At 36.0% G+C, this 12220-nt stretch overlaps 2 protein-coding genes across 2 annotated transcripts; both read right to left on the minus strand.

Moving 5' to 3' along the window:
* Positions 1-799: 799 nt before the first annotated feature.
* On the minus strand, positions 800-4137 carry LOC141847459 (uncharacterized). Its single transcript, XM_074735505.1, has 2 exons — positions 3689-4137; positions 800-1352 (listed from the first exon to the last, which is right to left on the minus strand). Exons 1-2 carry the CDS (start codon positions 4099-4101, stop codon positions 863-865), a joined length of 903 nt encoding a protein of 300 aa, XP_074591606.1. The 5' UTR covers positions 4102-4137; the 3' UTR covers positions 800-862.
* A 2350-nt stretch (positions 4138-6487) lies between these two features.
* LOC141847458 (putative WRKY transcription factor 29) lies at positions 6488-7703 on the minus strand. The gene is made up of 3 exons (XM_074735504.1): positions 7306-7703; positions 7096-7209; positions 6488-7007 (listed from the first exon to the last, which is right to left on the minus strand). Exons 1-3 carry the CDS (start codon positions 7701-7703, stop codon positions 6488-6490), a joined length of 1032 nt encoding a protein of 343 aa, XP_074591605.1.
* Positions 7704-12220: the final 4517 nt, after the last annotated feature.

The raw sequence follows: 12220 nt of genomic DNA on the forward strand, positions 1-12220 counted from the left end.
GTTACATTTTAAATGTTCAATATCACTTTGATGACTCGGATATTACAAGACAGAAAATGAATTGTTGCCTTTGGGAAAACAAAGTTGAATAGTAATTCCAAAATTTTATGTGGGAAACGCTTATTTAGTTTTATATCATTTTAATTTCTATTATTTAAAACAATTATTTTATGATAATTTTGAAATTTAGGATTTTTTAAAATATTATATATATATATATATAGCTCATATAATAATTTATAAAAATTTGTATATCAATTTGTTTAACTAGAATTGGTATTTGTGAGTCTCTTTAAGCACCCTTCTGCCATGAGGAAAGACTGGTCCAGGCATGGAAGTAATGAATCAGTATTATGGTCATACATGATCATCCATGCTTTGTGTTGCCTTATTTTACCAACTTCATTGGACTGAAGAAAGATTGGAGAGTGACGAGGGAGGAGGATTGGTTGGCAAAGGATTTAGTTCAGTTTAGGACACTTGTATTTAACAATACAACTACAATAACAACAACCACCAAACTTTATCCCACTAGATGGATCGACACACTTGTATTTAACAACAATGAAGCACTACCACTTCGATGGGTAGAATAATGAAGACAAATTGACGATAGAAGAATAAAACAATTTAACAAAACCCTTCTGCATCAAAGATTTTATCAAGGAAAATGCTAATATTGGTATCAAAGATTTTATCAGCATCTCATTATTAATTTCCACGTTACATTTCTATCTCAGCATATGCAACAACAATACCATGAATATATATATATACACATAAAGCATTCTATCATTCTATACACTATACAAAATCCCGATACAGCCAACTGATAGGTGTGGTATAGGGGTACAGAGAGTTTTCAGCCCTTTGCAGCGCATTTGTACGCAAAAACAAGGTGAAGAGCCAAGTAGCATCTGATCCACGAGAATCTAAGCAACAAGGGCAAGCGAGAAATGACATTCCACAATGATGACTCAAAATATGTCGGTTTTGGTGTTGATGGGCAACCAAGCAATTGAATTAGTCTCTCTACCGGCAATACCCGGAACTTGGTTGGTGTATTAAGAGCAACATTGTCCACGCGATGCTCATAGATCTTTCCATTCTTATCAAGTTTGTATTCAGAGTTCCCATCGAACCGGCCATGATTCTCCCAAGGCACCCTAGGAACACTGTGAACAATCCAGCGAACCATTATTACATTCTCTGCAGGCTGCCATATACTCACGATATTAATACTTATAGCTCGGAACAAAACACGTCCAGTGAATCTTAGTGCCCAGAATATACGTTTGTAATTGTCAATACCAACGAAGGAGTTCAAAGGATCTTTGAAGACAATATCATCCCTGAACCACAACAAAAGATGTATCTTAGCCCGGTAGCTCTAAATTATACAGAAAATATGCTGGTCGTACATTTGCAAAATCATAATTGGATAAGGAAACATTTAGCAATCCAGAAAAAATGTGAGCTGATTAAATATCAAGTTGGCACAGATATAAATAAAATACATCCTCCAAAAAGATAAGGAGCACTTCATTGTACAAGATTAAACATGGACTCCAAATAAAAGATTTACTATTGATTGACAGATCCGGAAAGGCAACATGACATGCAGTATTTTACAGCAGGATAGTTGTTTAGAAAAAATGACCAACAGGCTGGAAATTGCAGCTAACAATATTGGATTGCAGTCAAAAACACTAGTACTAAAGATAAACAATGTGTTTCGATTGACATTGCATTGATGAACAGCAATAGAATAAAATAAAAACCATGTAGATCGTCTCATGTGGAAGGACCTAAGTGTTATCAGAAAGATGCATTTAGTTTTAAGTTTCAATGTCCTCTTTGCTGGGAAACCACTAACTTGGATGCCAATTCTGGAAGGAGACAAGCAGTCCCTATATGGCAATTGAAAATTTTCCATATCTTTTTTTGGGAGCATCTCAACAATTGCTACCACATTTCATTGTACAAGATTAGTCATACATGGACTCCAAATAAAAGATGCATGATATAACTGAACTAATATCAACCATCACAATGATGTCATGAATAATGATCTTCAGTTGGATCTTTCTCCATTATAGTTTACCAACGAAGATTGAAGAGTTTATGATCTGGTTTATTTTATCGCACTGATTTATTCTAAAATGGTCTATTTTTGTTGCATCAAAACCTTACTTCAAATGATTCTTTCACTCCATGCAAAGTTCAGTTTGAATTCTTTATTATGCACTTTTGTTATGGGGAAGACAGGTCCATTGCAAACTTCAACAGCATAAAACCCAAGAGCTTATTAAAGTGGAACTGATCAACCTGGTTAACTAGTACTTGGTTTTTGAAGGATCCAATGTTCTAAGCAGATCTCCCACAATATCGTATAGCCTATTTAGATAAAGTAGAGGTTCTGGAGTCTTGATAGTAACTTATGCATTCTAAGCTAAGGCCTCTATCTAGATAGACTATACTTGGTTTGGCGATCCATCTCTCGGAGTAAGGTAAGATCTTTAAGTCTAACTTGTGCTCAAGTTCCAGTTCTCATAAGGGATATCTGGCTCAAAGATAATTTCATCGAAAAGATATCAATCAGTGAAATTGCTTCTAATGGATTGCCTGTTAATCTTTGCTATCCCAAATCAAGTATTTGGAAAATTAGTAAGACATGAGTAATTTACTGGTTCACATCTTTTTACCTTCTCTTAATATAGTTTTCATTATTGAGTTATGGGTTTATACTCCAGAAGTTCTACAAACTAAATGCCATCATAAGTTTAGTGTTTGTGCCATATATCCAATTTTGTCATGATGTGGGCAAAACCATCTCTGAGGACCACTGAGATTTGACATGTGTCCATGATGGGGAACTAAACGCTTGAACAGAGCTGCATTCGCATTTAGTATTGCAATGAATGGGGAAGTTACAAATATTTGGTCAAACCAATCAGTGGATTACCCACTATCTTCGTGGACTGCTTAGATGTTGTCATGTGTCCATGACAGATATCGAGTAGTGTGAATAGGCTTAATACCGTGTATTCTGAATGCAAAGAATGTAGAGGCAACACACATCTAGTCAAGCCAGTTAATGATCAAGGTCCCAGGGATGGATAGGATGTATTAAACCTAAAGGCCATTGATACATGGGACCCTACCACTGGATGGTCACTGACTCTGAGACCCACAAAAGGGGGCCATGCATAGTAACCCTAGAGGTTAGTGCGATTCCAGGCGACAACTTGTCATCCATGTCCATTTCAATCTACTTTTGATCCACCTGTCTTTCTCAATCTAACATTACTCAATTCTGTTGCTCCCCCATACGCCTTGAACCTTCTTCCCTCATTGCTCAACCTCCAGTTAAACACAAGCACTCTTCCAGGCCATTTGGTCCCGAGCTTTGCCCATCTCAGTCAAGCTAGATCCATCTCATCCGAATGGCACCTACTCAATTCTTACGAACTAATCCATCTCCCTCTCTTCATACTCCTACCTTCAACCAATTCCCCAATTGAGGTCCAAATTAGCTCAAGTTATTGGAAGACAGTTTTAATTTGCCCATGACAGAAGATTCTCAGAGGCTCTTATAAAATCAAATTAATTCCGACAAATCAATCACTTGATTACTAAAAAATCATTTTCTATAAACCAAAACTAGAAGAAAAGAGGGATAGCGAACCTGTAAATGCCGAAGTTGGGTTCCCGCTGGAAGATATCAGGAAAGTCCTCTCTCAAGGATCGAATTGCATACCCCATGTTAACATAATACCGCTGCTTCTCCTCCTCCTCCTCCTCCTCGTCCCTATCCTGCTGCGGCTTGAGTGAGGGAGACGGAGGCGAAGAAGGCGAAGCGCTACCGAGGAGTGGAAGGGACAGAATTGGAGACAAGACGAAACTGCCGCCGGCACCGCACAGAGGGTCACAAACCCTAATCACCCTCCCCGGGGCCTCGTCCTTGACCAGACAACGGGCAGAGCACCAGGACGGGGTTCTCTTGCGGGAATCCAACGTGCCGGCGATCGTCCAACGAAAGGGTTGGGGTTTGACGACGGGGTTTGCAGTCGCCTCGGTGAGAGGGAGAAGGAACGCCATGAGGAGGAAGAAAGATAGCTCTTTTAGGGCACGACGGGGAAAAGATCCATTTTAGCGAAGAGATAGGGAATCGGATTCCAGATATTCCTTGACGAAACGTGACGTCAGGTGACCGACGACCCCTTAATTATATTGTAATAATTACTTTATTTTATTCTCTTATATATTAAAATATTATATTTTATTCCTATACTTTATTTTTAAAAATAGATTTAAATTTATTTTATTCACTGGCATGCACTCCCACAATTAGTTTCCATTTTTAATTTTATATTTAAAATTATTTCTATATTTTTTTCCTACCGAATAAAAGATCGAAAATTTCATTCTTCATTCTTTTCCAATTTTTTTTCTCTCTACTTTTAATGCTTATCCTCCAAGCCATTTTATTATTTTTTAAATAATTATCTTCACTCTTACTATAATTAGCATTAAAACTTATTTTAAAACATAAAATGATTTTTTTTATTGCCTCTTGGTCTTGCTTAAGCCACGGGTTCCTACGACGAGGAGATCCACGTCCATTTGCTCAGCCACGTGGCATGTCGTCTCCTTCGGATCGCCCCTCGCGATCACGGTCTCTGTTTTTGTTCATCGTTCATCCTGATTTTTATCAATCTATTTTAAGATGGATGGATCTACATGAATTACTCCACCTGAGCTTGTAACCCGCATAGATCGATCCGTGGTGGGTTTGCATTAACCCACTGGGTAACAAACTTATTTTTTCTAAAATTTAAAATAAAAGTTAATTTAATCCACAATTAAATTTAAAATTTTCCTAGAAACATAATATTTATGTGAATATAAATAAAGGCTATCAAGACATGCTTAGAGGTTTAAAATTTGAAACGAGACTAGTTAAGGCCAAAGAAGCATCTTAAAAATCAAAGATTTGGGCTAACACAAATAGTAGTTGTCAAGCCTTTCTTAGAGGTTTAAAAATTTAAAGTAAACTAATTAATCGTAGACGATGAAAATTTGAAATGATCAAAGGATAATGGACCTTCTTGGAAACTCAAGATTTTGATGATTATAAGCAAAGACAGTTACGACTAGCTTAGAGCTTATGAGCTTTATAGTAGAAACTTAAGGTTTCAGTGAACATAATCAGAGACTATTTTAAAATGCACACTAGTGAAGGTTGAAATGAACTTAAGTAGAGCGACCTTCAATTACTTGCTTAGAGGATTGAAATGAACATAAGTAGAAACCATCAAAACCTGTTTTGACATTTAAAGGAATAGTGAGTGTCAAAGGACCATAAGACTATCTAATGTAGCTCCAATTCTTCTTCTTCTTTTTAAGTCTACGACCAGTTAAGCATGAGAGAATTAAAATTAAATGAGTACGTACGTACCTATATTAATTGGATCGTAAGAATCACACGCAACACCTCAACAATTATATTCTTTTGGTTGAAGAAGGATTCATGTGCAGACAATCTTCTACTGTAATTTAGTGCATATATGTTTGATTCTCCATACAGAGGAGAGAGCACATCATGACGTCGAAACCTGTGTCCTTTCTACGTGGGCGATCCAACTTCATCCTTTATTTCCAAAACGATTCTAGCTCCAAAATAAAATAAAGTAGAATAAAACTGTGAAAGAAAGAATCTAATGGTTGATCAATTTCATTAAACTTGTGGCACCTTGCACACAAGCAGAGTCCCAGAAGCCTCTTTCATTTGGTGGGCGAGTGCTTTGTGAAGAGGACAATTCCAAGTAGAAACACATGCAAAAAGGCCATTGATAATTCGACGTCGCCATCTCCCGAGGCATGCGCAGCGCAAAGCCACCCCCTTCATCATGATCCTTGTCCTCGTGACAATGCTGATGTTTCTAAGTCGATTCTTATTGCTAAGACAGCTAAAGATCTTGAAGATGAGCTAATCAGTTTCTTGGGGTTGGAAGGAATCTGTTAATGGTCATCCATTAATGGGGCTTCTGCAGATGCTGCATTCGATTAAACAAAAGTATTGCTTTAAGATCTCGATCTGGACGAGTGTGGTTTGATTTGATTATCTCTGACATGACTGTTTCACATTCGCGTTTACTTAGAGAGAAGTCAATGCAAATAGAGTTTTGAATTCCGAAAAGAGGAAGATGATCATCGGAAGAAGTAAAAGAAATGAATACGTCTTTGAGTTTTTGATTATAGAACAATTCGATCACATTCTGTAAGTGGATTTCACTGAATAGTTTCTGACGAACTGTACAGTTCCACGAAGAGAAAGGGGAGAAAATCCCACGGTGAAGGAGGTGTTGAAGGGAAATGAATGGACAAGATTGGTGTCTTCCCCCTCGTCTTCCTCTCTCTGTCTGGTTCTGCGGTCTTGTTGTGTCTGCAATTTGTCGGATAAAGAACGAACAGAGGAGGGGCATCAACTGCCGCTGGCTGCAGTGGCCGTGCTGCTGCTGTGCGGAATCCATGCGGGCTGAAAACGGTGATCCCCCAGCGCGCTTTCGTCGTCGCATAAGGCCTCCGCATCCGGCGAGGCAGCTCCGCCTACAAGCTGCAAGTCGTCTACGTCCATGCCCTCCACGTCCAGTAGCATTTCGTCCTCTTCTTCGTCGTCATCCGCTTCGTCGCCGTCCTCCGAGCGGCGGCGGAGGGTTTCGTCCTCCGTGGAGGCGGTGAGCGGGGTGGTTGGGGAGAGACCCACCGACGGGGGGTTGGATGAGTGATTGGCGGATGAGGGCTCGGTGCTGTCGTCTGCGACGGCGGATGCAGGGGCAGGGAACTTGTGGCGGGTGCTGCCGGCGAGGGAGCTGCGGTGAGTGCACACAGGGTGGTTGTGCTCAGCGGTGTAGGTGACGATGAACGTGGCCGGGTCAACTCGGCTTCGCTCCACCTGCTTTCGTGCGAGGCAGCTCTTTGAGCTGCTGCAACGGTAGTATCCCCTGCTTTCCCAACCAAAATCATTCTCCTTCTTCCTCGCTTCGAGGCCATAATAACAGAGAGAGAGAGAGAGAGACTTATATGGTTTACCGAGGATAAGGAGAGCCCTTGATGGGTTTTTGGCCGTACTTCCGCCACGCCCAGACGTCGGTGGAGAGCCCGTCGGCCGGCACCTGGCAAACCACCTTCTTCTGCTGGTTCTTCCTGGAATAAAAAACCAATTTTTAGATCAAAGCTCGCTCTTTTAATCTGATTGATGAAGGAGAAACAAATGCAGATTGAAAGAACAACTGCGTCTACCTTCTTTTGGAACGAGGAATCTGAGGCGGCAGCCGGTGAGCTTGCCGGGACGGTGGAGGTGGCTGCGGAGACCCCACGACGGCAATGGAAGGGTCGGCGGGGGAAAGCCACGACGCCGGAGGACTCCCTCGCAGCTGCAGCGGCATTTGCTGACTTTTCGAAAAAAAGAAAGGCTTGTAAAGCTCCTCCAGCTCCTGGAACCCATCCCGTCTCTGTAGCAGATCCGGGAAACCCGAAAATGAGCCAGTTTTACCGGCCTCCTCCTCCTCCGCCACATCCAGCGTCGCCGGCGAAGGAAACCAAGCGTCCAGCCTAATCGACGAAGGACGGCGACCCCGCACCACGGCGCCGATATCCCACTCCTCCTCAGCGGCCACCCACGGCGAGGATGACCACATCGTACAGAAACTAATTAATCACCAAGCTCAAGTTATTGCCTACCTAGTCATGCACTCATGCTTCGCCGCGTTCACAGGGAGACGGCGGCGTTGACGGAAGCTAGAAGACGCCGGAAAAGGTAAGAGAGAGGGCGGCCGAGCGGCGTTGACTCTCTCTCTCTCTCTCTGGATGGCAAACAGGGGAGAGGAAGCGTGGAACGAACTTTATATATATGGTAATGTGGATGTAGACATATTTAGCAAAATGAAGAAAGCGGAATGGAGGGTGGTACGTGGAACAAACACAAATCCGGGGTGGTTTTTGGAAACTGGCTTTTCCTGCCACTTGCCGGTGACTTTCCATTGGAGCTTGCTCGGTCCGGTCATATTTAAAATCCGAAGGGAGTGCGGAACGATTTAATTATATAAAATAAAAGTAAAATTAGTTTATTATAAATTAATTTTAGAATAGTACTGTACTGTGTGAAGGATATTTATTGTTAATTAAATCTTAAATAATTTTTGAAAAAAAATATTAAGTCAGCATGTTATAAATTACTTAATTGATGATTTTTCAAATGTTTAAGTAGTGAATAATTTATAGTCCGTATGTGTGCGATGACTTCTAATCTTTTTTTTAATTAATATTTATGGATATTTTGTACACGTATCATTTAAAATAAGTACTCCTTTATTTATAGAAAACTAAAAGTGAAACTCTATAAAATAAATCATTGGGTTTTAATTATATTAATGGGATGTGATAGTACGATTTGCTGAATTTTCTATTCTCTAAGCTAAAAGATAATCCTATTGCTTCTAATGAAAGATGGCTGATGGAAGCTAAATTAATTAATTTTAGTATAATATGAACTTCAAGAACCACCACAACAACCACCATCAAATCTTATCCCGATGGGATGACTATATAGATCCTTCTTTATTATTGGACTATATCCCCTACTATATCATCATCTATATTTAAATAAATTTTATCTTATTTTATTATTGTTAATCAAGTCTTTTTTGATATTCTTCGTCCTTGTTTGATGTGTGTATTTGTCATAAGTTTACATCGTTTAACTGGAATATTTATTGGTCATCTAAGTACATATTCGTATCATTTTAAATGTCTCTTAGAATTTTTCCTCAATAGATGCAACTTTGACTTTTCTCTAATGCTCTCATGTTTTATTATGTCCATTCTCGTATGTCCATATATCTATTTTAACATCCTTATCTTTGTAATTCTCATCTTCTGCTCATGTGTTTAAGTCATAATCTAACATTCAATACCTTATATAACATAGCAGATTCTTTTATAAAACTTCCCTTTAAGTTTGAGGTATTTTACGATCATATAAAACATCCAACGCTCTCCTCCATTTCAATCATCTTTCTTGTATTTTATATAAGACATTTCTCTCAATCCTTCAGTCGTCTTACAAAAATGATCTTAAATATTAAAGCTCTTAGTTCCAGATAACTCATCATCTTCTATCTTAACAATGTCTCATTACGTCTAATATTTCTAAACTTAAATTTTATATATTTTATTTTTACTCTATTAAGCCTAAAATCTCTTTCACTTTTAGTATTTTCTATCAAGATTCTAGTTTAGCATTTACTCTTTTACGTGTCTCATCTACCAAAATAATATCATCTATAAATAACATACACCACAGTACTATGTCTTGAATGTGTCAAGTGAGTTTGTTTATAATTAATGTAAAAATATAAGGACTTAGAATTGATCCTTGATGTAACCCTATCTTTATTAGAAATACTTCAGTTAATTCATCTAAAGTTTTCACTTTCTGACCGTTACATTCTTATACATATCTTTAATTAGTTCAATATATGCCATGCTAATAATTTTTTTTTAGAATTCTTCATAAAATTTCTCTTGAGACTGTATCATAGACTTTTTCTAAGTAAATGAATACCATGTGTAGATCTTGATTTTGCTCCCAATACTTTTCAATTAGTTGCTTGAGAAGATATACAACTTCTATTGTTGACCTTCCAAGCATAAATCTAATTTAATTTTCAGTCACCGTGGTCTCCATCCTTAATTTTTTTTTCTATTACTCTTTCTAAAAGTTTCATGATATGACTTATTAATTTAATATCCCTATGATTTGTACAATTTTATACATCTCCCTTATTCTTATATAAGGGTACTAGAATACTTATCCTCTATTAGTCAGATTTTTTTTTTCATTTTCAAGATCATATTAAATAATTTTGTGAGTCATTTAATACCTTATTTTATAGACACTTTTATACTTCTATCGGAATATCTTCTGGTCCAATGAAATTTTCATTTTGCATTCCACTTAAAGCTTATTCTACTTCTAAAATTTGAATTCTACGATAAAAATTTAAATTTCTATACTCATTTGATTTACTTAAATTACCTAAGTTAAGTTGGTCACTTAAATTTTCATTAAACAGTTGATGAAAATATATTTTTCATTACTCTTTTATTTTTCCATCATTTACTAGTATCATATTGCATTCATCTTTGATACATCTTATTTGGATATGATCTTTTATCTTCCTCTCTCTCACTTTAGCTATTCTATAAATATCTCTTTTCCCTTCTTTGTATGATCTAATTTTCAAATTAACCATTCAAAAGTTTTATTTTTAGCTTCATTCACTACTTTCTTAGCCTTTTTCTTGGCTCTTGTATATTATTTTAAGTTTTTCTCATTTTTACAAATATATAATTCTTTATAAGTAGTTTATTTTTCCTTCACTTTTTCTTGTACTAATTTTTCATTCCACCATCAAAATTCCTTATTTGGTGGTGCTGCCCATTTGACTCACAGAGTACACTCTTGATTATTATTTTCAAATTTGATACCATCTTATTTCATGTCGTATTAGAATCACCGTATATTTCACCTAAATACTCGTGCTCCTATCTTCTCTTTAAATATATTTTCCTTCATATCCTTGAACTACCACCATTTAATTCTAGGAGTTGTGTATATTTTTCTTCTATTGATATTATACTTGAGGTGTATATCTTGAGAGTTATAATTCTATCTCATTTTTAACTGCTCCTATAATAATACCTACTCCATTTTTATTTTCTTCTTTCCTGTGTACCATAACTTAAAATCTGAGTTCTCTATTATCTCTACCTTTTTGTTTACCCATTTTGTCTCTTGTACATAAAATATTAATTCTTCTTTTAATCATTGTATCTATTACCTCCATTATTTTATCAGTGAGAGTTCATATGTTTTATGTTTCAAATCTTAGACTATTAATTTTTCTATAATATTTATTTTTATCCAACATATGATAAGAAAATTTTTGTCTATTTAACACTACACCTAAATTCTCATGGAGATGTAACGGTCCTTGTCGATATATTACAGTTAGACCCTGCAATATGAATTCTTATCTATTTATCACTATACCTGAGTTCTAAAGATGTAGCGATCCTTATCGAGAAGTTACAGTTAGACCCTGCACGTGTTCCTTCCAAGGAAACAATTTAGCATTAGTACAATAGTTTAATAGAATCTATTCACTAAATATTTATCTTAGTTTAACGCTGGCTGACAACCTAATATAATCCTCCTCCTTTATCCAAGCTTGAGACTAAACATGATGGGTTATTCGTCGTGGTGGAGTTAACTTCAAGCACAACAATTGAATAATAAATAAGAAAACATAATCCATCCGGTGGTAAGTAGATACAATTAAGTCGTCAATGACCTTTAAAATGAATTATATTTAATTAAATTTTGTATTATTCTAAATTATTTCATAAGATAACTGAGTCTGCTTAAAATAAATTAAGTTATTAAAATAATTACTAATTTAAATATTATTGAACTCTTAATCTAATTTAAAATTTATTGATTATTTAAAAATTTTATTTTTTAATTTTGTTAATATAATAGATATTGTAAGTTTATTTGTTAAAACGTTGAATGTATGTGAATTTAAATTTGTTCATTTTGTTTAATGAGCTGTTCAAATTTAATTATTTAATTAATTTTTTTCTATATTTAATGAATATAAATAAATTTTTATCCAATAAAATACTAAATTTATTCAAAAAATTGATTCATTTATAGTCCTAAAGAATTGACTAATTATTCATGATAGACTAGCAAATTAGACAGGAAATAAATGAAAAAAAAACCATTAAAATGACCTTGAAATAGTTCATGTAACCGTGCATAGATTGAGTAGGAAACATACTTAAAGATTTATCTTAAAATTTTGATAATTTTAAAGTCATCTAGCAAGTTTTGCTAAAATTAAATTACTAGATGAGTTTTTAAAAAATTAAATAAAAAATAAAAGTACTGAATGAATTTAGAGCCTACAAGGAACACAATGAGAATTAATCTTGAGAATTTAAGCATATTAGAGTTATTTAACGATTTTATTCAAAATTGTCAAATAATATTTCAAGTCTCATCAAAACAATTCTAATATTGAGAGTATAATATTACTCCCAAAGTTCAACCAAATAACAATGACCTCTTAAAAATGATAAATCCCAA

Source organism: Curcuma longa, chromosome 16, assembly GCF_044706935.1.
Source record: "Curcuma longa cultivar G26 ecotype Majalengka, Jawa Barat chromosome 16, ITB_CL_G26_1.1, whole genome shotgun sequence".
Classification (NCBI taxonomy): domain Eukaryota; kingdom Viridiplantae; phylum Streptophyta; class Magnoliopsida; order Zingiberales; family Zingiberaceae; genus Curcuma; species Curcuma longa.

Bases quoted from the DNA above. Each gene is read 5' to 3' on its own strand.
- LOC141847459 (XM_074735505.1), bottom strand. From the start codon at position 4,101: ATGGCGTTCCTTCTCCCTCTCACCGAGGCGACTGCAAACCCCGTCGTC. The intron at 1,353-3,688 runs GTTCGCTATCCC...GTTGTGGTTCAG, and splicing joins CCCAACTTCGGCATTTACAG to GGATGATATTGTCTTCAAAG.
- LOC141847458 (XM_074735504.1), bottom strand. From the start codon at position 7,703: ATGTGGTCATCCTCGCCGTGGGTGGCCGCTGAGGAGGAGTGGGATATC. The intron at 7,210-7,305 runs GTAGACGCAGTT...TTTTTATTCCAG, and splicing joins ATTCCTCGTTCCAAAAGAAG to GAAGAACCAGCAGAAGAAGG. The intron at 7,008-7,095 runs GTAAACCATATA...TTGGGAAAGCAG, and splicing joins AAGGGCTCTCCTTATCCTCG to GGGATACTACCGTTGCAGCA.